Source organism: Dicentrarchus labrax, unplaced genomic scaffold, assembly GCF_905237075.1.
Source record: "Dicentrarchus labrax unplaced genomic scaffold, dlabrax2021, whole genome shotgun sequence".
In the NCBI taxonomy this organism is placed as follows: Eukaryota; Metazoa; Chordata; class Actinopteri; family Moronidae; genus Dicentrarchus; species Dicentrarchus labrax.
The window spans coordinates 3970690-3997604 of record NW_026136716.1 but is presented as its reverse complement, the minus strand read 5'-3'; the positions used below and the strand labels follow the sequence as shown (position 1 = coordinate 3997604).

The 26915-nt window shown below is 40.1% G+C and overlaps 1 protein-coding gene across 4 annotated transcripts in view; it reads right to left on the bottom strand.

Annotated features, from left to right (window-relative positions):
- The window catches only part of col5a2b (collagen, type V, alpha 2b), a 28125-nt gene extending 3020 nt beyond the window's left edge, over nucleotides 1-25105 (bottom strand). Inside the window, exons 1-50 of one of the 4 annotated variants that reach the window (XM_051427807.1) lie at nucleotides 24838-25105; nucleotides 18996-19208; nucleotides 16081-16296; nucleotides 14102-14308; nucleotides 12711-12929; nucleotides 11674-11898; nucleotides 11042-11058; nucleotides 10912-10944; nucleotides 10762-10794; nucleotides 10428-10481; nucleotides 10229-10321; nucleotides 10061-10135; nucleotides 9905-9949; nucleotides 9668-9721; nucleotides 9480-9533; nucleotides 8944-8997; nucleotides 8532-8585; nucleotides 8386-8439; nucleotides 7755-7799; nucleotides 7615-7668; nucleotides 7472-7516; nucleotides 7206-7259; nucleotides 6628-6726; nucleotides 6499-6543; nucleotides 6308-6406; nucleotides 6123-6176; nucleotides 5915-6022; nucleotides 5759-5812; nucleotides 5549-5647; nucleotides 5326-5379; nucleotides 5101-5199; nucleotides 4572-4625; nucleotides 4416-4469; nucleotides 4269-4322; nucleotides 3935-3988; nucleotides 3738-3782; nucleotides 3512-3610; nucleotides 3317-3424; nucleotides 3013-3066; nucleotides 2841-2894; nucleotides 2373-2426; nucleotides 2207-2260; nucleotides 2005-2112; nucleotides 1696-1749; nucleotides 1501-1554; nucleotides 983-1144; nucleotides 776-883; nucleotides 540-647; nucleotides 263-316; nucleotides 57-164 (exon numbers count right to left, since the gene is read on the bottom strand). In XM_051427807.1, the coding sequence (XP_051283767.1) occupies nucleotides 57-164; nucleotides 263-316; nucleotides 540-647; nucleotides 776-883; nucleotides 983-1144; nucleotides 1501-1554; nucleotides 1696-1749; nucleotides 2005-2112; nucleotides 2207-2260; nucleotides 2373-2426; nucleotides 2841-2894; nucleotides 3013-3066; nucleotides 3317-3424; nucleotides 3512-3610; nucleotides 3738-3782; nucleotides 3935-3988; nucleotides 4269-4322; nucleotides 4416-4469; nucleotides 4572-4625; nucleotides 5101-5199; nucleotides 5326-5379; nucleotides 5549-5647; nucleotides 5759-5812; nucleotides 5915-6022; nucleotides 6123-6176; nucleotides 6308-6406; nucleotides 6499-6543; nucleotides 6628-6726; nucleotides 7206-7259; nucleotides 7472-7516; nucleotides 7615-7668; nucleotides 7755-7799; nucleotides 8386-8439; nucleotides 8532-8585; nucleotides 8944-8997; nucleotides 9480-9533; nucleotides 9668-9721; nucleotides 9905-9949; nucleotides 10061-10135; nucleotides 10229-10321; nucleotides 10428-10481; nucleotides 10762-10794; nucleotides 10912-10944; nucleotides 11042-11058; nucleotides 11674-11898; nucleotides 12711-12929; nucleotides 14102-14308; nucleotides 16081-16296; nucleotides 18996-19208; nucleotides 24838-24931 (4143 nt within the window). In that variant the 5' untranslated portion in view covers nucleotides 24932-25105. The remainder of the gene's footprint in view (nucleotides 1-56; nucleotides 165-262; nucleotides 317-539; nucleotides 648-775; nucleotides 884-982; nucleotides 1145-1500; nucleotides 1555-1695; nucleotides 1750-2004; nucleotides 2113-2206; nucleotides 2261-2372; nucleotides 2427-2840; nucleotides 2895-3012; nucleotides 3067-3316; nucleotides 3425-3511; nucleotides 3611-3737; nucleotides 3783-3934; nucleotides 3989-4268; nucleotides 4323-4415; nucleotides 4470-4571; nucleotides 4626-5100; nucleotides 5200-5325; nucleotides 5380-5548; nucleotides 5648-5758; nucleotides 5813-5914; nucleotides 6023-6122; nucleotides 6177-6307; nucleotides 6407-6498; nucleotides 6544-6627; nucleotides 6727-7205; nucleotides 7260-7471; nucleotides 7517-7614; nucleotides 7669-7754; nucleotides 7800-8385; nucleotides 8440-8531; nucleotides 8586-8943; nucleotides 8998-9479; nucleotides 9534-9667; nucleotides 9722-9904; nucleotides 9950-10060; nucleotides 10136-10228; nucleotides 10322-10427; nucleotides 10482-10761; nucleotides 10795-10911; nucleotides 10945-11041; nucleotides 11059-11673; nucleotides 11899-12710; nucleotides 12930-14101; nucleotides 14309-16080; nucleotides 16297-18995; nucleotides 19209-24837) is intronic. The other 3 variants (XM_051427808.1, XM_051427809.1, XM_051427810.1) reach the window with 3 other exon arrangements.
- Nucleotides 25106-26915: the final 1810 nt, after the last annotated feature.

The following is a 26915-nucleotide window of genomic DNA, read 5'->3' as shown; positions in this document are numbered from 1 at the left end:
GACGGATGTAGCATATTAAATTAAAATGTTGTTATATTTCTGTTTGTGAAACTCACGTTATCGCCTCTTTGTCCTGGACCGCCCGTCAGTCCCACAGGACCCTCAGTACCTGGAGACCCCATAACACCCGCCAAACCCTCTGTACCGGGATTTCCCCTGTCTCCCTGGAAACACAGGCACACACCGGGAGTTAGCACACACAGTATGCACAGAACATCCAGTCCAGTATTTGGAAAAAACAACACAATGTATTTAATCTTACCCTTTCTCCTATGAGACCATCCTTGCCAGGAGAACCCTCTGCTCCAGCGATACCCTGAAAATGTTATTATACTGTTACAGAACAGGTGATCTCAATTAAGCATCCACAGTATTGTTTTCTATGTTAAGTTTTTGTGTAGAAGTAAGTGTTGTTGCTGTATAAAGACCATAAAACACCTAAAAAATAGGTGATCTTGAAATATTCTACACAATACACATAAATGCAATTTTTGAGATACTTTGGTTTTGAAATGAGCAATGAGATGGACAGGACGAACCTCAGGTCCGGCATCCCCTCTTGGCCCGTTGGCTCCTGGTAAACCAACTCCACCAGCAGGCCCTTTGCTGCCCTGAGTTCCAGGACCTCCGGGTTTTCCTGGTGGACCCTGAGAAATAAACAAATCCAGTTTGAGTTTGAAACAATTATTCAACCAGATTTAAAGAGTTATGAGAACACTAGCGAGACGTAGTTTGGCTTTGTGTAGTTTAAACAATGAACAGAAGGAATACATACAGCAGGACCTGGCAGTCCCAGCATGCCTCTCTCTCCTCTGAGTCCAGGCTGACCCACAATTCCTCGCTGTCCTGCAGTGCCAGCAGGTCCTGGAGGTCCATCGGGCCCCTGGCAGAGGAACACAAGACAGACAGACAAGCAATTGATTTATTTGTGTGCAGCACAGGCTGAGATGAATGCTTCAGTGAGCTCCTCCCTGCGTCTTACCGCAGGACCGTCTTCTCCAGAGTCTCCCTTCTCTCCAGGGCTGCCGGGTGGGCCTGAAGGTCCCCTCTCTCCTTGACGTCCTGGAGCTCCGTTCTCTCCTAGAATCCCAGTAGGGCCCTGCTTTCCTGGAGCACCTATAGGCCCGTCTGCCCCTACAGCACCCTGAAACACACACATGATCTCTACTCAGTCCAGATTTTGGAACCATAACGTAACTTAACGAATCCACTGCAGGTACGAGATTTAAACAGTGGTAAAAGGCTTTTTTTCTTGCTTTTTTTACTCAATTTATAGTTAAAACTGGAGGGTATAAAGTAAAGCATATAAACTAAAAACACAGTGTTTCTGTGGCAATTCATGAAATAACAGGATGTCACACGAAAAACCATATTTAAACCCTTCCTGATCCTAATCCTTTTAATTCTGCAGCTGTATTTGATCATTTTGGCCACATGATTGATAAATATTAATATTAAGTATTGAAACTCCAGTAATTTAAGTTTTATAATGTAACTCACCAGAGCACCGGCTGGTCCAACTCCTCCCGGCAACCCAGGAAAACCAGGAGCGCCCTGTGGGGAGAAAACACTTGCGGTAAGGTGTACTTTAAAGATAATTATGATAATAATGCTTTTATATTACTACGTGCTACAAAGCACTCTTGACACAAACTACTGAAGTTACAAAGAATCAAAACATGGAGCCTAACTTACCGTTTGACCCTGTGTTCCTCTGCCACCTTTCAGTCCAGTCACACCAACAGGTCCCTGGAAACACACACACACACACACACACACACGAGTAGCAGTGTTATTTTCATTAACGAAACTACAAAAATATTCGTTGTATATGGTGAGCAGGAACAATTGGGAGAGAGATGAGAACGACACCTGTAACCATGGTAAAACTAAGAATGAAACTAAACTAGGTGCTAATAATAATCTGTGCTCTTTCAAGATGTCTACAAGCTTCACAGATACCGTCCATTAAGATATGTGTCCCTTCGTGTGTCAGACGTGTACCTGTCCTCCTGGTTTTCCAGCCATGCCCTGTGGTCCAGGTGCTCCTCCTTCTCCCCGCTGGCCTGGCTCACCTGTTTCACCTTTGACCCCGGGCTGACCATCAGGACCCTGGGAAAGACAGAGTTTGAAATCGAGCCTTTATTGGTTTATTCACTTGTATAATTTGGACATGACTGCCACATTTTAGCGGTCTTTCACTTACAGAAGGTCCAGGGAAGCCAACAGCACCAGTTGGACCAGTCTCACCAGTAGAACCCTGTATATATCACCACACACACACAAATACACACTTAATCAAGAAGAAATTCAAAGAAAACCACATTTCTGCTCAATTTAATGTCAGTTGTAAAATAAAAAGTTCTACTGACGGGAGTTCCTCTTGTGCCTCGGCGTCCTGTAGGTCCTTGTGGGCCGGTTTCACCCTGAAATAAGGAACAGTCAAATCTTAAAAGCTCTTAAAACATCACAATGAAACCAGAAACCTGAATCAACAGGACTGTACGGATTTAAGGTTTTAAAAGGTTAGCTCAAGAGATCATGGTCATATTCAATGCTCCAAATTTCAATGGATAAAATTTTGATTTTAAATGGAAAGTGGATTTATTGACATGGTTTTGCAACAAAATGCTCATTATTATTTGCTTTTTTACCTCATTTAGCTCTCATACCTAGTCTGTTCTTTCTTAATTATGTGCCCACTACTCACTTCAGTCAAATATTATCAATATTGTGTAATTTATGGTGGGTTTTCTTTTTTTTAGAAACTTGATGATTTGGGCCAACTACATGGATATGACCAATCACATTTTTGCTCGGATTTTTGCTTTTGAGCTCACCTTCTCTCCGTTGGGTCCACCGGAACCAACAGGTCCTACAGCACCAGAAAGCCCCTTTAATAAAATGAAAAATGCTTTTAGAATATCGTATTAGACTAAAGAAAAACTTCCTCTTCCTCTCAGGACTCTGCTGTATTGTTTATGTCTTAACCATCCTGTTAAGACGACTCACCCGTGCACCGTCGGCTCCGGCTTTACCCTCGGGTCCTTTCTCTCCAACAGAGCCCTGTTAGAAGAAATCAGCCTCATCAGTGGCTCAGGTTCAACTTCCTTTAACAAGGATTTCCTCTTAGTGATTTCCAACATTTCCCAGAATTACTTTTGACCACCCCCATAGATCTTGCTTAGACTTGTTACATTAAACATATAATGACAGGAAATGTTGCATCAACTGCAGATATATTCCTCTACTGAGGGTCACGTTAGTGAAGAAATCTGCGTGTTTGCATTTACTTTAATCGTATTCTTGTACTTACTGCATCTCCCTTTGGGCCTGAAGGTCCTGATATGCCTCTCTCTCCTGGCATTCCCTGAAGTCCTGGACCTCCTGGCTCTCCAACACCACCCGCTGGACCAGCGCTACCCTAAAATGTTCAGAAAATGCATCAAGAATTACATGCAACACGTTGTAAACATCAATGTCACTATCAGTGGTTTTTTGGTTACAATACCTTTGGCCCATCTGATCCTGGTCCACCTGGACTACCTTTGGGTCCCTGCAGCCCATTGGGTCCAATTTCACCTCTCTCTCCTGGAGGACCTCTTTCTCCCTGCAAGGACAACCAGAGGATAAAGACTGATTGTACTAAATAATGAAATGTATTGACTTGTGACTGAAAGTTGGGGCCTTTAATCCGGGGTGAGAACAGTAATTCATACAGATACAAACGGACTTACCCTTGGACCTATGCTTCCAGCAGCCCCAGCCTCTCCAGCAACACCCTGTAAAAAAACAAACACTGCTTCATGTACGATGATCAGAAAAACTGGAGAACATCTTGAAATATAGTTTGAGGGATTCTTTAAAAAGAATTTGACTGTTAGTGCTAAAAAATAATATCTTTAATAATCATTAAAGTTAAATTTTGTCATACCTCGTCACCTGGTTTTCCTGACTCTCCAGGTGGGCCTGGCAGTCCGGGCAAACCCTAAAAGACATGAAAGCAATTTTTATTAAATGCAAATAACAATAATGGACAATAATAACCACATATTGTTTTCTTCTTCAGCTAGAAAGAGAGGCTGTTTGTACAACGCATCCCTGGAGAATGAATGATGTTGGACAGAGAGAAAAATGGGACATCAAACTAAACAAATTGCAGATAAATGGATCATTTTTACCTCATATATCAAATACAGTGTGAAACAATATACTTCAGTAATAAAATTCTGGTGGGCAAAATGTATATGTTTTATAATTATGTGTACCTGGAAACCATGCAGTCCCTGTGGCCCCTGCTCACCTCTCTTTCCTGCAGGACCCTAGAGAAAAGCAGATAGAATATAACATGATCACGAATGTTATTGTTGATTATGATGATAATGATGATGATGATGATGATGTTAGATGCTCACAGCTGGACCAGTTGGACCGGCAGCGCCTTCCTCTCCATCCTTTCCATTTGACCCCTAGAAGACAGATACAGTATCTATCAGTATGCTAAGTATTGATGTATGTATGATTTAGTATTAAGTATAAATTATATTATATCAGTAGTGAAGATTACTTGCCCTTTGACCTGAAGGACCAGGGGTGCCAGCCTCTCCAATCTTCCCAGCATCACCCTGAAAATCAACAGGAACACAGGAACGTCATCATCTGTTGTACTGGCAATCATTTTTTTTTCTCTTTTTCCTATTCCTTGCATTTCAACATCCAACCTAACAATTTCACATAATTTACTTGAAATCATGTGTTCTATTATAGCAGCAACAATTAACACATTTTGTGTTGATTCTAGCGGCCCATGGACAAAAGCAGTAGTGTTTCCACCGCCTCAAATCCCTGATTTCGAGGGGAATCTGACTGAATTCGACCCAGTGCAGGCATTAAGAATAACTATACAGAAACAGTCTAGTTGCTGATTGTTTTTTTTTTTTTTAATCTAGGTCATATAGAGGCATCAGTACTAGCAGTTAAAACTCCCTGTAGTACATTTAAGTTGGATTTTACTCCAGTAACTTCTGCAAACTAAGCAGAACGGCAGGTTACTGAATCCATTTTAGCAAACATCATAAAAAAAAAAAGAGTCGCACTGACAGCGAAGCCTTTTGGTCCCGGCAGGCCCATCGCTCCAGCTAAACCTCGGTTTCCAGTAGAACCAGCTGGGCCTGGTTTGCCATCCTCTCCTGCTAAGCCCTGAAAAGACCAGAAAGAGAAATGTTAACACATGTACCGTCCACACTGTACTCCAGTGTTTGGGGAAGTTTTCTGTAGTTGTTTTGATAAGCAGTGAAACTTTGATGAGTGAGGAAAAGTGCGTACCACTGGTCCTTGCTTTCCTTCTGCTCCCTGGGCACCAATAAGTCCGGTCAGACCCTGTGGAATAAGACACAAAATATGTTTGGTTTGTCCGTTGATGCTCTAAAAACTACAAACACAGCAAAAATGGAGCAAACATTAAGAAATAAACCCTGTGCAATGCTGCAATCATGTTTGAATTACTTCAAAACAATAAACATTGGATATGTGGCTGTGTTTGCTTTACCCGAGCTCCGGTTAAACCTGGCTCTCCATTACGTCCTGGATCTCCAGGTAAACCTTTGGCGCCAAACGACCCCGGCACTCCTCTTTCACCCTGGGCTCCCTGTTAAGCCAAAACATCAAACATTCAAAAACACAGAAACTCTTGATGATAATCAGAAGAACAGAAGTTAAATTCTGCCATTAGATGTATTTTGATGTGAAGTCAACTCACCTTCTGGCCCGGTAAACCGTCTGCACCTGGGAAACCTCTATTTCCTGGAGCTCCCTAGAACAAATGAACCATACTTCTAAAATCTGCTGTTTCCAGATTGAACTCCTGAGATCATTGTTTAAAAAAATAGGGTCCTTTAAGATGAAGTAAACTCACTGTCTCTCCTGGAGGTCCTTGAGCCCCGATGGATCCAGCATCACCACGAGGTCCACGCTTCCCGTCCTCTCCCATCGGGCCAATCGGACCCGGAATTCCATGGTCGCCCTAACATGAGCCAGCAATCAATAATCAATCAATCAACACCAAAAAAAACATTAAAAATGAACCTTTAGGGTCTTTATTTCAGGGTTTTTTCACAGCTTACTCTTTCTCCCTTGAATCCAGCTTCTCCTTTGAATCCAGGCACTCCGACATCGCCCTGTAACAGACGATCAGTTCACTTTAAAGCTCCTGGTTGCATTAGATTATCTGAGTTACAAACATCTATTCAAAGATGGAGTCTCTACTTCAGAGCTAGTAAGATATTCTTCAAAGAAAATGAGCTCGTACCAATTGGCCCTTTGGTCCTGGTGCTCCTGTAGTTCCCTGGGGACCAGGGGGACCGGGCGGGCCCAACAACCCTGCTGGACCTACGACACCTGCGATACCCTGGGAAGGAAAAGGAGCAGTTACAGATTTAATTAAGTTGACGACAGGTTTACAGACAAAATAAACTCCATAATTTCTGCAGCTACACTTACGCTTTGGCCACGGGCGCCTGGAGCTCCATCAGTCCCCTCAGCACCCTGTTCAAAAATATTAAGTAACAATTAATCCAGAGTCTAATACAGTTCAACAGACAATGAAAGAAAGATGGAACCTTAACACACCTGCTGTCCTGTCGGTCCAGGTGGTCCTACGCGACCGGAATCGCCTCTGGATCCCTGCTGTCCTTGACTTCCTCTGACCCCTGTCGGCCCTGCTTCACCCTGCACAGGAGGGAAGATTCAAATTCAAGAACTTTTAAAGATGATCTTCAAGCTCTTTTGTCAAAATTTATGAGCTCAGGTTTTGGCATTGTTTAAATGTGATAAAACAAACGCCTCATGTTCTACTAAGTCAAGAAAGCAGAATAAAATCACTTGTTAATTAAATCAAATAACACTGAATGTCTTTGTACATTTTTTATACAACTTTCCATGGTTGTTTGCCATCCACTGGCAATCCCATGATGCCTTGGGTTGAGTCTGTTGACCAGTCAGAGTCTATAATCTAAATACACATTGTTGTCAAATGTAATCTGAGCTGATTATAGTTACCTCTGCTGATTATGTAATCACTTACTACCTGACACTTTTTAAGGTACTGTTTGTCACAATTCAAGATTTCCTAGTAAACTAAATAAGATACAAAACTTCCCAAATCCTTAATTTACTGCTGTTTAACAAAACTGCCGTAACGATCTTACCTTCATTCCTGGGCTACCGGGAAAACCTGGCACTCCGGTGATTCCCATTGGACCCTGTAGTTAAAGGAAATTTGGTTAAATCCAGTGCAGTAGAACTAAAAGAGACTGTATGTTGTTTTAGACTGGATATATATTATATTTGGACGAGTGAACAGTGCCACTTTGGCTGCTCTCCATGTAGTGGGAAAGTTGGAAATGCCAACATTTTGTGACAGAGCCAATATGTGTAAAGAAAGTGCATTTATTTTTTAGATGTAAGTCCTTACCAGAGGCCCTGGTTTTCCAACATGGCCGGCTGCACCACGTTTTCCCTGAAAGAGGAAGAGAAATCAAAATTTAAAACCTGAAACAGCATTTGACGTTTTTTCTATTTTTTCCCGACAAATGAAGATGTTTTTGTTTTTCTTACCACAGGACCAGGCGGTCCGGCTCGTCCTCTTTCTCCCTGCATGCCCGCTGGTCCCTGAAACAGAAGACGGGCCTCAGTATGCGTGTGAATGACTCTGTATGAGATGTACTGGTGAGCTGTTTACTGTGTGTGTTACCTACCAGTGGACCTGGAGCACCCATTGGACCTGGAGTACCAGATGTACCCTGTAAAACACAAAGTTAAGTACTTACAAGTGAAATCTTACTTTACTTATTATAACTAACGTCATTAGATTATTATTTTCTGCATTAACATGAAGCAGGGTTTTATTGTTGTAGTTGGGTGAGGTGGAGCTCCTTTTTAACAATTTTCTAATTTTATAGTGAGAAATGGCATCACAGTTACCCAAAGTGACACCTTCACAAAAGAGCGTACAAGTAGTGAAAAGTACAATATTTCTCTCTGACTAGTGGTGGAATACGTCCTTAAGTGAATGTACTCACATTCCACCACTGAATACAATGCAGGTTTGAAATGTGCAGTTTTATAACATATTATAAAGGTATAATTTGATGTGGATTAGGCTTTCGTTTGTTAGTTATAATTTATTAGAAAGGGTTCCTCCAAGATCCTTTGGTGTGTGGTTCCATATAGCACAGTATGACTTAAAAAATTGTTAAATACATTTCCAAAAAAAAGAACAAAAACCTACAAGTTATTCTAAAACAGAAGGGTTTATTGCACAATTATGCAAACCGTATGAAGGATCGTTGACTTTGAGAACTACAAGATCAGCTGACAAACTCATACCTTGGATCCAGCCGCTCCGAACTCGCCTCTTGGCCCAAGAAGACCGGCATTACCCTGTCAGAGGGATTCACAAGGTTAGGTGTTTGATGAAAGCATGACACACACTCACAGTGAAGCACGCGCTGAGAGGTATCAGTATGACTGACCTTGTGACCTTTCAGTCCTGGATGACCTGGAAGTCCTGGGAATCCTCTTGCACCCTGCATTTAAAAAGAAATGATCAAATCACTTTGAATTCCCAGCTTCCACTTGTTCTTGTAGTTTCTTCCTGCCTTTCGAGGTTCTGGAAAGTTTCCCCCACCTCCTCTTTAGCTATAAAACCTCTAGCCGATGTGTTAGCTGAGAGCCACTAGATGTCACTCTCAACATATCTGGTTATACTTGTTGTCTTCTTTTGATAATTTAAAATAAATTCCACACTTAGATGTACAAGTCCTAATATAACTGATGTTCTAACTGACAGATTTGTGTCTGTTCAGAATAAAGTATCATCAGGGCTTGATTATGTTGCTTGGTTATTATTCATAATATAATAATTAGTGTGAGACGACAGTTTACCATAGATCCTGGAAATCCTGGTTCTCCTGTAGCACCTGCAGGTCCGGGTTCTCCCTGAGCCGAAAAAGTTAAATAACAGTTCTTAAAAATTACTTATAAATGACTACAGATAATACTGACAACAATAACAGGACACTACTGCTACAGTATGGACTACAACTGGAGCCAACCAGTGGTGGAAGAAGCATTCAGAGAGAGCAATAACACACTATAAAAATACTTTATTATGAGCAAAAGTTCTGCATTTAGTATTCAAACTGTACAGGAAAAGGTCTTATTTATGGTTTCATTTTATAATGTTATATATATGATTAAGTTTTCATTTAAACAAGTAAGGATATTTTAGTTTAACTTTGTCAAATTTGTTTGTCTCCGTCTTTGTCGCAGTGCCTCAATATTGTTCCGAAGTACAGCACCACTGGTGCCAAAGTAATAGTTTTAGGAGTCATAATAAAAGTTGCTGCCAGTATATTGGCAAAACTGGCAAGAAAAAAAAACATGTTGAAAAAGGGAGGATTCATGTGTGCTTGACTCACATCAGCTCCAGATTTTCCTGGCGGTCCATCTGGTCCTCGATGACCTGGCTCACCCTGAGGACAAACACGCAGAACAGACACACAGTTCAATTTAAATAAATAATAATGTAAAATCAATAATAAAATAAATCACAAGGATACAAGGAAAAGCATCAGGTATAAAATATATGATGGAGAAATGTTCCTACCATTGGTCCTGGATCTCCAGCCTCTCCTGGAATTCCCTGACCACCAGCTGGACCCTGGGGGGGAGAGTCACTTACGATATAAGACTATATACTACATTTATGCTATTCAACCTCAGCCAAATAATGGCTCATGGCAGCAAAAACAATCCTTAATCTTACTGATTATGTCACTTTTTTTTATTAATTATGAATTTGAAATGTGCAGTGTACATCCAGTAAATAAAATCTAAAACTTACTGGTTGTCCCTGCGACCCAGGAGGTCCTCGTGGTCCCGGTTCACCCTGAAAGAGTAACATTTGACACACTGTGGTTTGAATTATACGTCATAGCAAACATCCCAGCTTTAATATATGTGAAATATACACTTTACTGAATTGTTTCACAGGGCTCACCCTTGATCCTGACACCATCCCGGCCAGACTGGATTTCTCACCGAAACCTGAAGCGATCTGTGACACTAGGTTGCCCTAAAATGATTTCAAAATGAAAATTTAGAAAAGAAGTGTCCAAACCATTTTAAGAGGAGTGGTTTCATTATCTGACTCTGAGAAAAAACTCACCCCAGGGTGGGTGGGATGGCCTGGGGGTCCTGCCTCTCCCGGATTCCCTGGCACACCGGGCTCTCCGTCAAATCCTGGAGGCCCCGGAAATCCCTGCATGGTGAAATATGATTAATGAGAGACAACACGCTCTTAATTATAATTAAGTAATTATACTAAACTACAGTGTACCAGTCAGCATTTATCCATTCAGACTTACCCGTCTGCCTTTAAAGCCTCTTGGTCCAGTGGATCCCTGAGCTCCAGGAGGACCCTGAACCACAAATATAAGAGATAAATATTGTATGAGATTTGCTGAATACAACCCTAAAAGCAGACTGCTGTAAAAACACATTAAATCATCATCTTTCAGTTCTCCAGGTGATCACCATTATGGCACGTTGGCGCCCTCTGGTGTCCAAATTAGTGCACGAGAGATGATTCCTAAAAGCCTTCTGTTTGTCTCATTTAATGCATTTTATTTAACACCATACATACATTATTAACTCATACACACTGACATATACGTCAGAGTAAAAGAAGTTGAAACCCACCGAGGGTCCTGCAGGTCCAGGGTGCCCCACCACCTGAGAGTAAAAGAAAAAAAACAACCAGAAATTAAAACAGTTGATATTAACTGACTTTTTAAAGCTGAAATATTAAAGAAAATATTAGATTTAAGTTTCATGTGTGAGATTACTTACATATGGGATATCACCTGGTTCACCTTTCTGTCCCTGTTAAATAAACATATTGTTTTAATTTAGATTAAATAACTATAGCTTTTATATTTGTTTTAAATATGAATCCCTGTCAGAATGAATCATGACTTACCTTGAAGCCCAGAATTTCTTTGGGAAAACAAAAAAAAAGAAAGTTATTTAGATTTAAACTTAATCTGCACAGTCATACACCCTCCTAAACATGAATGATTAAATGTTACTATTAAATATATGATACAAACAGCTATTGAACTTGACAAAGTTGATCTTTAAGGACACACTTTTTCTGATTTTAAATGGCTCTGTGATGCTAAAAATGCCAATGAGCACGAACTACAGAGCTAACTTAACTAACAGCAGCTACAGTTAACAGCAGCTGTCGGTTACCTTAGCAACAATTAAAGCTCTCTGTCCTCTAAATAAAACAAGGAAATATTTTCTGCATAAACTATTATCCGGTTTCACCAGAATCTGCACATTAAGTTTTTGTACAGTAACAACAACCAACCTTATTTTTGAGGGGTAATAATAAATTCATAAAATTCAATGCCCCAAATCAGTGAATAGAAGTATAAAATAGTGTGTTTGACTGTAAAGACATCACGTTTTCTACCACAAGCAAACCTGGTCCGCCACTTTGTCTGCATCTAGATACTCTTGAGATAAAATAAGCTTTGAATATAGAAGTTATTATAATAATAAGACAATCTTGTGGCTGGACGTGGAATAACACATTCATCTCACCTATCATCCTGCTGGCACTGGCAAAAGTGTCACACACGGGGCAGCACTCTCCCTCAGGTGTGACCACTTTCTCGCAGTTTGACAGCAGCTCGCACTGGACCTCGTCGCAGATGGCGACGCCGTTGTCACAGACGCACACGTGACAGGGCTGTGGTTTCCAGATGTCGTTGTGATGGTAGACCTCCCCATCGACCTTGCAGTTTTCCGCTTTCTTCTCGTCTGCAGCTGCACAGAAACAGGTTGAGTATTTTAAAAAAGTAGCACATCCTAAATCCTCAACAATACGACAGGATTAAGAGGGTTCGGTTACAATATTTGTAATGTGCAAAGCTAAACTGGTCTACAGTGTCTTAAACCTGCATTGTTTGTAATGGCCAGCAGGGGGCAAAAACCGATACCATGCAGTCTTATGGAGAAATTAGCCGACTTCTCACTTGATTCATTAGATCAGTAAACAGTTTATTTATGAGTTTATGGTCTCAATCTCTATTTTCAAGTTTTCTTCCATATAGCATGATGTTTATGTAGTAAATTATGTTCCCATTTAGAGTAAAATAGACGTTAAAGCAGGGTATGCTTTTAGGGTGTGGCTACCTCTGCTTGCCAGGACTTTAACCTGATAAATATGGTAGAATTTTTCTACTATTACGGTAAATTAGTGCTGTTGAGTTTTAATCCATATTTTGCTGAATAAATATAAATTTTTACTATCAAAAGAAACAGCCAAATGAATGCTATGATGGTGGTTTTCCGTGCAATTTACAGTGTGTGATATAAAAAAAACAACTTTATTCCATATAAATGCCTTTAAAATGCTGTATAAATAAAGGTTTTGCCATGAGATACACAGTGTTTTACTGTTACAGAAACTGTATTTACACTATTTAGAGTTTAGAGTCCTTTACTGTCATGGTTTCACCATAAAATCTACAGACAGTTTTGACAGAGTTCCTTTGGCTATTGGTATACTGAATTCCTGGTGCCGGTATCAGTTCAAATGTGATCCCTACCCAACCCTAAGGATTAATGACATTTACCTGTTGTGGGGTCTGTGTTGGGAGTTGATGTTGCAGATGCAGTCAAGCACACTGGGCAACACTCGCCCTCTGGGGTCACAGTTTTCACACAGTCGCCGAGGTCCTCGCACACCACGTCTTCACACACTGCGGTCCCCATATCGCACACACAGATCCGACACGGCTCTGGGTTCCACATGTCATTGTTGCCGTAGACTTTTCCATCTACTGTGCAGGTATCTTTGTGAAATAGAAGTGTAGGGAAATTAAATTAGTATCTGGGGTGGGTTGTAATGTTAACCATTTTTACCTGAAATCCAACAGTAAAAATTTTAAGGAAAAATTAAACATTTTACGCCTTTTCAGCTTCTTGCCAAGACTTATGAGAATAGTGATACCACGGTACAGGTGTGTATGCTAAATATGAAGTTACCAGTTACTTTAGAGTCCTTATTTTCAGCCTTTATGCTAAGCTAAGCTAACCAGCTGCTGGCTGCAGCTTTATAGTTAGCATACAGACGTTAGAGTGGTACTGATCTTCTCATTAAGTCTCGGCAAAAAAGCATGTTTCCCAAAATGTCAAACATGCTTACATTTCATGCCAGCAATTATTCTCAAAAGGTAAAAGTAGTCCTATCCTTCAAAGCCCCTATGTGTAGATTCTTTGTGATTTTAGCATCCTCCAAATTATTATGATTGTTTGTAGAAAGACGGGACAATACTGAGGTCGTCATGACATACATCACTTTCTTTTTTGACCACTGGGAGTCGCCAAAGTCACAAATAATAAAAATTCTACAAATACGGGCTTTAAAGAAATAAACCATTCATTTACATTTTTATTTGAATTCTTTAAGCCTCAATTGGTGCTGAAATAGAAAGCAATTCATAATAAGTGCAAAGACCAATAAATGTGGCAACTACCATCATAAAAAAGTGCATATAAAGTGCAATCAACAATATGATAGTGAACATGGCGAAGGAGGTAGCAATTTCCCCGAAGAATACACCGTATTTGGTCAATTACTTGCTCAACATTTTTTTGTGCGGCAGTAAAATTGGCAGCAGCTCCACCATCGTTTTCAAAACTGAAATGGCTGTCAGCACAGATGAAACTCTCACCAGTGTTTTTGCTGCACAAAAGTTGGTTGAGAAGTGATCTTATCTGGCAAAAAGTTACGTGTATTCCTTTTGCAAAACTGACAATACAGTCAAGGGGAAACTCCGAACACAATACTGTGAAATTTAAAGAGTTGTGTGCACAGGAGGCAGCCTGAAGAGGAGGGCTTCAGGCTGGGAGAGAAAGAGTGCCAGCAGTCCTGACAGAGATGGGAAGATTGTCTGACTGCTGAGATTGAGCAACACAAAACACTGCCAGAAATTAACCAAGATGCATCCTCATTCCAGTTTACCAGTTTCAGTGTCAGGCCGCTGTTCTGCAGCCAAGCACACGGGGCAGCACTCGCCCTCTGGGATCTCTGTGGTCTCGCAGTCACCTACATCCTCACACACCAAGTCCTCACAAAACACCGTCCCCATTTCACATATACATACTCGACATGGCTCTGGGTTCCATATCTGATTGTTGGAGTAGACTTTTCCATCCTCTGTACAGGAATCTTTATGAAAAAGAACAGCAGCTGACGTCAGTACTCAGGGTCATTTCTCCAAGATTTACGGCAGTGATCTGCTTGGAGAGGTCCAATGCTTGTAGCTATACAATCAAGTGTACAGTCAGTGTTCTGAGTTTGCTGCAACTGACTTGACTTTATAATTCTTGTTTGTTTTGTTTATTTTTAACCCAAAAACTAGTCTCCAAAGAGTCCATTGATTGATTTGTTTGATTGGTTTCTACAGTCAGGGCAGTCTGTTGGTCAGTTGGTCCACCACTGTGATACAGACTGAAATATCTCAGTTACTATTAAATGTTGTACAGACTTTCATAATCCCTAAAGGATTAAAACTAATGACTTTGATGATCCCAAACTTTTCCTATAGCAAAGTTTGAATTCAACCAGTGAAACCAAATGACCAAAAACCTGCAAAACAAATGACGATCCCGTCAGCCTTAGCTGTACTTAGCAAATGTTAGCATGCTAAAATAAGATGGTGAACATGATAATCATAATACCTCCTAATCATCAGAGTGTTATCATTGTAATGTTAGGATTTAGCTTAAAGCACTGCTGTGCCCAAGAACAGCCTAACAGAGCTGTTATAGTCCGTTTAGGCAGCTAGTGGCTGTAGTTGGGGAAGGGAGCAAACGAGGAAGGTAGGCAATGTACTATAGATGGACAATAAAGTCCATAAAAGAAGGAGGTCGGGGTAGAGCGATGGGTTAAACACTTTAGTGTACCCCAGGGGAGACTGCTGTTTGAAACCAAAAGTCAACAATGGGCTATTTTAACTAAAGTAACTCACACGTATATATCATAATTTGAGTAACGTAACTAACATACATTTATTTGTTAAGAGTTTTGGTGCCTAAACCACAGCAAACTGTGACCGTTTCACCACATTAACCTCCTCACAACGGAGGTCTGGTGGAACGACTGGTCATACTGTATATGTCGTTTTGGGATTGGCAATCGAAATCTCTTTTCGTCCAAAGGATTAATCATTTTCTTTCTTTTTTCCTTCCCATTATGGAAAAAACCCAAAGCTAAGGTCAGACATTGGCCCTCACTTAACCCACTTAGAGAGAATTACACTGGGAGGCTTCACACATCACATCTCTTCATATGCATTGTTAACCTATCTTACTTTGTCAAAACCATTGGGGTGATTTTTATGCTACTGGAACATTGGAACAAATTAATAAATTGTAGTATTTTGTTTTCATTATACCAAGATCCTCATTTGGACAGTTTAATCCCATGATGATGCACTGTACTGACTGGAATGCATAGTAATTAATAATTCACAATTATAAGAAACATAAAATATGTGCAAAATATAATATAATTCCTGTTAGGACAATGCCAGAGTGGATACAGATAAATGTGAGAGACACCAAGACATGAAAATAAATGGGATGAAACAGAAAAGTCGTGAATAAATGGAAGGACTTTTGGGCTTTGGAGAGATGGATTTGAAAGAGGTGAGAACAAATCTCCAAATGAGATGAGATTGGTGTTAAGAGGAGAGTTGAATTGACAGTGTCATTGTCATTTATCTCTATTATTTCACAGTAAAAATCTCCACCTCTTGTGCAGCGATCTTTTCAGAAAGAAGTGAAAGTCTCCTCTATTTTTAAACCTACATAAAAATACACATAAATACACAGAAGGTGGATTTGTTAATGTGGCTATTTACAGAAAATACAGACCCACATGTAAATCTGCTTTGCCAAATATCAGGTTCAAAATGGTTCTTATTAAATATTTATTACCAGTTTTATTGTCCATGCTAGGAGGGTGTGGTGCTGCAGTCGAGCACACAGGGCAACACTCGCCCTCTGGGGCCTCGGTTGTTTGGCAGTGCCCGAGCTCTTCACACACCACTTCCTCACACACCACAGTCCCCGTGTCGCACACACAGATCCGACACGGCTCTGGGCTCCATATCTGATTGTGGGAGTAGGTCTTTCCATTTTCTGTGCAGGTATCTTCATGAAACAGAACAGCAACTGACATCAGTATTGTGGGTTGATTCCCCATGCAGTGATGGTGACGTCTGTACATCATTATGGGGTTTTTAATCATGAGACCGACTGCAAATATCTTAATTTTCCTTACTTATATTGTACAAACCCTCCAGTAGAAAAACAAATCTGAAGAATAAGCTCACAGCTACTTTAAACCTTTGCTCAATCCCTAAGATGTCTGGAGGTTTTGCAGAATCATGCACAGATCTACTATCATCTCCTCTTTTCTTACTATAATACAATAAGCACTGTAAAACCACAACTTCATTTAACAAAAGACAACTGGTTGAAACTGATTGCATCGGAAATTTTAAGTAAAACAAACTAAATTTTGTGAGTTAAAAAAACATTCTTGATCAAGTAGCTTAAGTAGTAATTTTAAGTAAAAAAAAAAACAGAGTTTGTGTCACTTAAAATGTTCCATTGGAGCAATTTCAACAATTTCTTTGAGTTATAATAACTTATCACAATGTATGGAAAGTCTGCTCACAATAACAGCTGGTCTATTTTAGCCCAGACTTGGTCCAAACGTCTTCCTCCAGTGGAGCTAATCCAGACTCCTCCAGCAGTTTAAACCAAGAGAAAAAACAATCTACAATCGCTCAAAAACCTGTAAACACAATAAAGGGAAAACTGGTCTCCTCAGCTTGGGGCCTGCGGTTGAAGACAAACAGCTAAATTCACACTGGAACCACAAGAGAATGACAGTCCGTGGTGCTCATGAGTCAACATTTGACCAGTGGCACCTTGACTTGGCGTCAGCTGGGCCTCATGGCGGCAGGAGTTACTACGTGTACTGGCATGGTAGTTTTATGATTACAACACCCACAGTTTCCAGCTAGAGCTGTGTTTCCTGTTTAAAGACAAACCTGTAGGCAGCGCTCGGTGGAAGCAGAAATGATCTTTCTAGGTCAGATAAACCTCAACGGACAAAGCTATCAAGAACCACATTCTTCAACTTTCTTGCCTCTCGCAGTGGGCTTCATTCAAACTTTACCCAGTCAGAATGTGTCTTTCTTTGGCGAACCACAGATGTATTAATTCAGCCTCCAGAGGAACATTATGTCTTAGTGAAAACTCTTATGAACTTAAAGCCACATTTTCAACTACTCCTGCTAATTAGATCACAAGAAAGTTAAAAAAAAATTATGATTCTGGACAAAAGTGGAAGCGTATTTACTGCCTTGTTTCATTGATTTCAAGGGGAATCAGACCCAGTGACAGACTTTAATAACTATATAGATAAAGCCATAATAGCTGATGGTCTCATCTGCTTATGTAGGTCACAGAATTAAACTGAGACTGTTTCATAACCAGTTAAAAACTCCTTGTAGCAAAAAAGGGAAACAAAATACCATGTGTGCCAACGCTATCTTATGCAGACTAATAAAGACAGCTGTCTTTGGGCTTAACTTAAGTTTTGCGGTGTCACAAAGTTAGTTGTAGATCAATAAAGTAACCAGGTTAGATCGCAATAGTGACCTTTGCTGCACTGGAGCATGTCAACTGCAAAACCTGCAAACTATTAACCCACAGGATCCTGGTAGGACCAAACTTTACAGTAAAAAAATAAATAATAAAGAGCAATATTAGATAGTATTCTTGGCTTTCTATGCATCCACTTTGGTTTTATCACATAGTGTCTAACAAAGGGATAGTTTAGGATTCCTGATACTGTTGATACTTTTATACTCTTAATCACCACTGCAGCTCAGAATAACATGAGTGATGCTCGTCAATAACTTGACTTTGTGAAGATAACTGCCAATAAAAACTATACACTAACACTAACTACTGTTAAATACTGTTAAATGCAACATTTCAGGTCAGATTGACCTCATCTGGCATTACCTACTTTTCCTCTCTTCTCTGCTTCAGCAGCAGAAACAGCTTTACAAGATCTTAAAAGATGTCCTGTATAATGAATGTCGATCACTTGGGGGTCAAATCTTCACAGGGGGTCACAAGGCCTTCTTGAGTTTAAGGAGTGTAAGAAAACTTGGAAAATATTCACAGTAGGCCTATATCTCAGCATTTGGTTCATTTCTTTGAAGAAAACTAAATGAAATTGTTATTTTTAAGCCATATTCAGTTTTATCACTTACTGATAAGAAAGCCTCGTCCTGCATTATAAAACCAAAGAGCTAATAGCACATAAGCCAAGCTTCAGGGAGAAAAAAACACTGGATTTGTTAAAAAAAAAAAGATAAGAAAAAAAAAAGATAAGATCTAAAACACAATAAAGACAAGAAAAATATCAGGAAAACTAATTTCTGATCAATATTCAGGAAATAATTCATGCAGATTGCTAATTTTACACAAACTTCCTGCAGTTATTGTGTTCACTATCTGGGTTCATTGTGCAGTTTATCTATATATGGTCACATTGCAGATGAGAGGGGCCCAAATCAGAATGTGATTTGCGCCGTTCAAACTGTCGTGGAAAACTCAGATCTGAGTCGCATTGGCCTGCAGTCCGAAGGCGGCCTTAAAAGCCTTAAAAGATGTTTAATCTGGCAGCACAAGCAACAGCAGATCCCTGAAACTCCCTACTGGCAGAAAAACCCCATAATGATGTGTCACACCAACTGAAAGGAAACTGAAGGTGTTGAGTACAACCAGTGTTCCCTGTAGGAGGGAATGAAGGTACAGTCATTTACCTGCTTTAGTGTCTGTACTGTGAGTTGGTGCTGCAGTCGAGCACACAGGGCAACACTCGCCCTCTGGAGTCACAGCCGTCTGGCAGTCACTGAGCTCCTCACACACCTCGTCCTCACACACTACTGTCCCCATGTCACACACACAGACTCGACATGACTCTGGGCTCCATATCTGATAGTTGGAGTAGACCTTTCCGTTTTCTGTACAGCTGTCTGAGTCAAGCAGAGCAGCAATGAGCATCTGGGACCAGAGGTGCATGTTTATTTACACCTCTTTAAAGTACTCCATGAAACATCTTCTGCGTGTAGGAGACATTAGTAGGTATTAGTAGAGTAAATTAAAAAAATAATGAATAAAACATTGTAATTTATTGAAAGGCATGACCTAAACATAGTCTTTAAAGGTATTATTTGGTTTAATTTGTTTCATTAATGCATCTAAGAAACCTTTTGAATCTGAGGTACAACATATTAAAATGAGATTTCCAAGCTTTTAAAAACAAAACATGATTAAAAAAAGCATTTAATTAAACATAAACTAACCCCCACACCTTCCCACAAGAAGATAATGTAACTGCACTTTCCACCTTTGTCCAGTAGGCTGCACCCATTGCTAAGCAATGCAATAGAAACTGGCCTTCATGCATGAATTGATCCACTCACACTGTAAAATCAGTCAGGTACTAAATGCCCTCTGCTTGAGTCAAAGACCTAGTAACCTTTTAAGCGTTTTAGGATTCAGTCTTTCTACCCATATTGCATTAACGTCTCAATCAGGGTTAATCCAAGCACCAAAAACCTCCACAACGCTCTGCTGGAAATCACCCACAACCCACGATCCCTAGCTTAGGCCACTGGGGATACACCGCGAAGGCAACTGTAAACTGAAAACCAGCTTTACATTCAATGCAAGAGATAAAATCATCTCTGTGTAGGCCTTAAGAGGAATTTGTGCTCCAAATCTGAAGGAGACAGAGAGCTCACAGCAGGGATCATAACTAACAGTGGTAGAGGAAGTACTCAGATCCTTTGAATAAATACCACACTGGAAACATATTTTATTTCCAATAAAAGTCCCTGAAATGTAAAGTAGTGTTTTATTTGTAAAATCTTATTTTGTAAAGTAACTGTAAGCTGTAGATGCCACTACCTTTGAACTGTAGTGGAGTAGAAGTACAAGGTACCACCTCAAAATGGTACTTAAGTAAAGTAAGATAAGTAAGCAAACTATCAACGTCACTACACTTTAGAGTTCACAAGGTAAGTATTGTTTTCACTGTGACGATCCTCAGACTGCAAAGACGTGAAATTAAAAAAAAGGTATAAATTACACTGAAGGCCAATAAACTCGACTGCTGCCAACCTGAAGGGGAAATTCCACAGATTGTGCACACTAGAGTCAGTTTACTGTACTACTCAATAATAAACTGGGGGCATAAGGTTTTAAAGATGTTACATTTATCAGTTTCATAAAGAGGTGTTACTGAGTTGCATTATGGGAAGTGTAGTATCCAGTTGATTTTGGAGTTTAACCCATACTAGAGACTAAAAGTGAGGATATCTCTCTTCAGTTTGACCCTCCTTTTTTACTTATCTGTCTCTCACAACTCGCCAAACTTTAATTTATTCAATATTTATTTTTAAAGGGATTTAATATGCAGCAAGAACCACCTGTCTCAGCTAGTCGGCCATGCCTGTCCACAGAAGGGCCTTTAAAATACACAAAAGTCAACAAGACAACACAAAAACGAACAATAATATAATAATAATACCATAAAAGTGAATGACAAGCAACAGATCATTCGTGAGTTCACGACTGATCCCCGTCTCTTGCATAATGTTTCAGTCATGTAAATTAGAGTGAAAATACAACCAGAATGGGCAGAATACATTCTAGATAAATCTACCCTGAGAGACGCACTGACAGCTCATTAATCAGAAGGGGAAAATAACAATGTGGATACAAATATCACTCTCAGAATTAGACATCATCGAGCACCGACAGACACTTTCAGGCAAATTGCCACTGAGCTGCACTTCAGCAAGGCGCCTCGACTACTGAGGCAGTTAGTGACTAGACTGTGGTTGAACTCGACAGCTCCTGGCTGTAAATGTGTCTATAAATCCGTCTGTATGCAAGCGTGTAATCATTTTTGCACCAGCAGTGTCTCTCTAAAACAAGACAAGACCTATAGTTTTCATGTTAGCACATCAAACTGTTGTTATCTAGAGGTATGCCAAAATGTGCCTATGGAATCTTATAATTGTTTTTGAGGAAAATAGAACAAAAAAAAGGAAAAAGTGAATGATTTTGAGGTGCAGTAAATGACATTAGCGTGGCGTTACACTAATTGTAACAAAAAACTGAATTGTTTCAATAATTCTCTAAAAAAGTGACATTTTCTTGACAGTTTTTAACATAATTTTTTAAACACATGGAGAAAAACATGTTCAAAAGGGGATTAGTATTCCTTATTGGCACATTTGTACCTTGCTTCGAGGAAAATAAGGTTTAAAGGCATGATTATTTGCAGTTTACGTGGGATGTGTTTGGATTTTCTTTAATAATCTTTACCCTGCTGGTCAAATATTAAAACACTGAACCCTCTGTCTCTGCTTAAAAAAAATAAAGTATCAGAATAAAGTGCAAAACTAAAGAGAAAGAGGGGGAAAAAGCAAAAATGGCCACCTGCTACGAGCTCTGTGAGCATATTTTAATCCAGGCAGTTTAGTGACGTCCTAAGTACTAATTATGTGGTGGAGCCTCTCCCCGCGAGAGAGGCCCGCTTTCAAAAGCAGGAGTTATTTTGGTGGAAACCGCAGTGGATGTATTATACGTTGGGCTTGGGTAGAACTTGTGGCTGGCCTTTATTTGGGAGAGCAGAGAGGTGCCACACCCGGAGAACCCTCCTGCAACGAAAAACCTGCTTCGCCCTGAGGAGCAGCTCGCAGGCTGCAGCATGTAGGAAAAATCAATGAGCTGGAGGTTTATTCTGCAGGTTGTTGAGGCCACAGTGGTCTCTATCATTCTTGTTTTTGGAACACTGAACCTTTTATTTTGGTAATTTTATTGAGCTGTAGCAGATAAAACAGATTTTTTTGCATAAAGGTTATAACCTACAGACTCCTGCGATCAGAAAACTATATTTTAAAGGCATTTAAATGTGATTATAGCCTGGATTTACAGCATGAGAGCAATTATCATGACTTACTGTGGGCTTCTTTTTAAGTGGAAACTGTCCGTGCAGCTCTCTGACCTTGTGGTTTGCAGACGCCTAAACCTCCTAAACTCAGGTTTATTATTAAACAATATTCAGCCCACACACCTTAGGGCCAGTGGTTCCCAACCTGGGGGTTGGGACTCCTTGAGGAGTTCCTAGATAAATCGGAGAGGTCACAAGATGATTCATTTGCTTTTTTTGGTCTTCTTTATTGTATCTGTCCCTAAGGTTTTTCAGACAGATAACTAAGGTAATCACACATGAGTTAAAAACAACACTAATTTATGTTTATTTTTTCTCTTTCTGTCAAGAATAAAGCTTAAATTAGAGGTTATTTTTGCTGTTTTCAGATAAAATACTTGATACTTTTTCCCTTTCCTCAATCCTTCAAATGAAACTGTAGGAAACATTACATTTGTTATGTCCATGCTAAAACCATAAGGGTCACAGAAAACATGCTTCAGTTTAAACGGTCACAACTAAGAAACCCCTAAAAAAAACCCCATCACATCAGGTATTGAGTCAAAATCTTGAGAGATACAAATAAACGTAAGCTTGCTGATGTTAGTTCCTCCCATTCAAAGTCTAGGCTCGCTCACTCAAACAAACACACACATTCACACACACCAAGCCAAAATCAGCACACTAAAATCTTAAGTGGCCAGTCAACGTCTCAACAAGCTGACAGCCAGTATCATAAATCTCATTGCACTCTCTTCACAACAACAGCTGACCTGGTTCTGAAACAACAAAGCATCTGAATTCAGCTCAAAGCACTTGAACTACACTTGCAACTAATGTAAATACTGTAAATAATTCATCTCCTGTACCAATCCTATGTTACCTATTGGTTCCCAAACTGAGAGTTTTCTGGATACGTCTCTGGACTTTACTGGATACATTTTCAAACTTCTATTACAACAGCTAATATATTGATGTTAAAGAAACACACATTTGCTTTCGAGAGTAAGATGACTAGATGGATTCCACTCTTTATAAAGGTAACAGCCGATTACCGTAGCTTAGCACAAATACTGGAAACAGGGGGAAACTGCTAGCCGTAACAGTAAAGAGAGAATGTGACTGTGGTAAGAAACACTGTGCACTAACTACGGGACGGATACGAGAGGCGTCACACACATAGTTAAAACCCATAAGCAGATAATGGAGGCTGGACGAGTCTCAACAGCCTTTAAATTACCTTTGAGGTAAAAAAAACTTAAATTAACCCAAAGCTCAAACTTCTCATTTTTGTGTTGTATTTGATCTTGACTGATTTTTCACATTTTTATTGCCAGAATCGTTCCCCCTTCCTTGGTTTTTTTTTTTTTGGCCTGTAGAGAAACACCTGTCAGTCCACAGCTGGAGAGCGTGCCTTTACTGAGCATTACTGTCACATATTCAGTCCCAGAAACTGCGCCTGCGTTTCTCATGACCTTAAAGTAAAATCTTTCTTCTTGTGCAGCTTCAGTGGAGGTGAACTTGGATGGAAACGAATGAGGCATATTTCATATCCAGCATCCTCTCACTCTGGGTGTGTCTTGTCTGCCTTTGGCCCGAAGTCTGACCAAAATTAGTGGCCTGCTTTTGTCCATCCCATCCGCAAGGCCACATCATTATAGCCGTGGCACTCAAAACCCCGTCATTCAGCCTCGACCTCGCACTGAAATAGCCCAGCCAGCGCTGCGCATGCTTTAGTTTGTGCTGCAGGCTGGAGGGGGGGGAGATATTTTTGACCTGAGATCACATCGACTGGGACATTTCATTTTAGAAAAAGCCACATCTCCATTTTTTAAGAAATCGTCTTCATTTTGAAGATTTTGTCTCAGCAGTGTGAGGCCAGTGTACCCACAATACCCTTTTCTTCCAAGAGATTGGAGCTTGCTATCTCCATCTGTAATTAATTCCTGAAAGGTTTGCAGCTTTCATCAGATATTTTGTGTCAGGAACGCACTCTTAATCATCACTTTGTGGCTTCACAAACAGGAAAATGGTGTCTCATTAAGGCATAATAAGCCTTTCTGGTCTAGGTTGTGGGTGTGATTTGAACCTTTAGTTCCCAAACCACAAGGCCAGTGTGGTCCGGTTGCTGGGAGGCAGAGCAGCCCGGTTTCACTTATTAACTAAAAAAGCAGGAAATCTGAAAAGAGATGAGAAACTTCCCCAAACCACTTCCTAGATTTTGAAAAAAAAAAACACACACACACATCATAAACCAACAAGATAATGGGAAAAACAAACACAACTATAAAAAGCACAACATGTTTTTATAGGGCTTGGATCATGAATCATTAGAAGACAGCAAATCTGGAGGAAACATTGTTGTCAAGAGTTAAACATAAAACAAACATAAACATTGCAGCAAAAGTAACTTTTCCAGTGTTTTCTAACCTTAAAGATTATATATTAGCATTGAACATATGTTTATTTTAGCACAAAAGCACACAGAAGCACAAAAACAGATTATTGACTTGATATCAGTAAACCAAAGCATTTTATGACCCTTTTGTGTTCCACTTTTGCATAAACCTGTCAGCAACTGACACATTATCAGGCATCAGCACATCAAAACCAATCAGAGGACAACAGGAGCGGTCATATGTGGAGCGGTTGCCACTCACCTTTCTTGGCATCTTCTTGGCAGGTCACGGCGATCACCTGAGCCAAGGTGATGAGCAGGCAGACGGTAATCCTAGAGAGTAACGAGGGGCCCATGTCTGCATGCCAGACATGCAGCGTCCTCACACACAGCCGCTGCTAGACAGACAAGGAAGTCAGAAGAGAGCCCAACCCCGAGCTACAGCATCCAGACTGAAAAAATCCAAATATCCCTGAGTGGAACAGGCTCCTGGATGAGCGATCACTGCAAACTGAAACAAGCTCCCTCTTTACCCCCCTCCACCTCCCTCCTTCTCTCTCTCCTCCTCCTCCTCTATCATCATTTTTTTTCTTGCTTTATTCCCAAGCCAACCTCCTCCTTGCGCTCTTGCGGATGCCTTGAAAGATGTCACTAATTAGAGGCTGCATTAAATTTGTCCAACTGAAAAGATTGATGAAAGAAGATGGGATGGATGATGTTGTTGAAAAAAAAAAGACTTTTGAAAGCTCAAGTTTTCCCGGATTCCTGCTTACTGTTCAAGAATGATGTCTGCTTGACATAAACAACCAGATGTTTCATGTCTTGATGATTCAAGAACCATCACAAAATGCCATAATTTTTTCTACTCTACCAATCGAAGTTTTCTTACTCTGTCTGGAGTGTATTGGAATAACATACATATATAATGATATATATAGTTATATCTGTGTCTATGTCGGCTGCTGGAAAAAGGTTAATTTCATTATCCTCTCAACTTAAGTCTGTTTTTAAACTCTGTAATTGTTTCCACCCAGTTTTAGAAACAAAAGCTAGATCCTCCAGCCACCTGAAACATGGGCCCTCAAATAGATACTAATGTTGTTAGTGTCCACTGGATGTATAAATCAGAATCAACGACAATACAATTTTTAAATGATTTTTTATTGGAATTTTTGCAGGGATATTCAATACTTGAGATAAAGGAACAAAAACATGTATTTTCATAAAGAGGTGGGCAAACAAACTGATCGTATGTTCTCCTAATTTTTCACATTTTTGGATTTCCAGATATATTTCTAAGAAAAATATTTACAAGTATTTAGTATTTACAAGTATAGATATTGGCACATTTTACTGGTTTAGTACATGGTTCAGCCCTAGTAAACAGGACCCTGATTCCAAGCGGACATACATATAAACCCCTAATCTGCACAACTATGAAATAAACCCAGATACGAATGTGTCCAAACAAAATAACACCTTCCGTTTACTTCTCTATCTACCTGAAATTTAACTTGCTGACCTAAATCTGTGCGCTCCAGCTTGAGCGGTTTACAATGTGCATGTTACATTCATCTGATGTGTTTTCCAGTGCGAAGCTCTGCCAAGTCAGTGCGTCAAGCAGATCGTCAGTCCCTGAGGTGATGTCCCAGAGGTAGCGAGCAAAACAAACATCACAACTCCTTTTTCCGCCGTTTCCACTTGTAATTCTTACACAGAATATTCTTACCGCTACAAGGCTCTTGAATTGAGTTATCGAAGCTTTTATAAAGTCACATTTCTGTGCTTGGATGAGGTGAATTCACTTGTTTCCAACCCTGAATAACTTGGGTCAGGAAGTGTTTAAGGTGCTTGAGGAACAGGCTGATTTTCCATTAAGAGCCACAGGGGACAGAGACTGAAGCAGATGGGAAGACAGTTCCTCCATCAGATGAGCGCTAAGCTTCTGTAGATTAATGCATCATGATGGTTAGAGAAGATATTCTTTAAAACAAAGGTCACAAGTTTGGACCCCTGAAGCAGCCGTTTTTTGGTCTATTTCTGCGATACTGAGCATTAGACTGATTTAAAGCTGCAGTACTTTCTGTCAGGGCTGTATTACTTCAAGCTGGTCTAAAAACTGAACCTGGACTCAGTTCGGGCTTGGCCTCTGTTTTAATTTTCCCTGTTCCTCAGTTTTTTTTGCACCTGGTTGACTTTTTCTAATAATCTGTCACAGCTGCTGTGAACAACTGACTGAGACAACCATCTTTGCATTGAGCTGTAAAACACACTGATGAACTGCATCAGTACGGAAGTCCTGTGCTTTTGTAAAGACTTGTACACTATTTGTCACCTCTT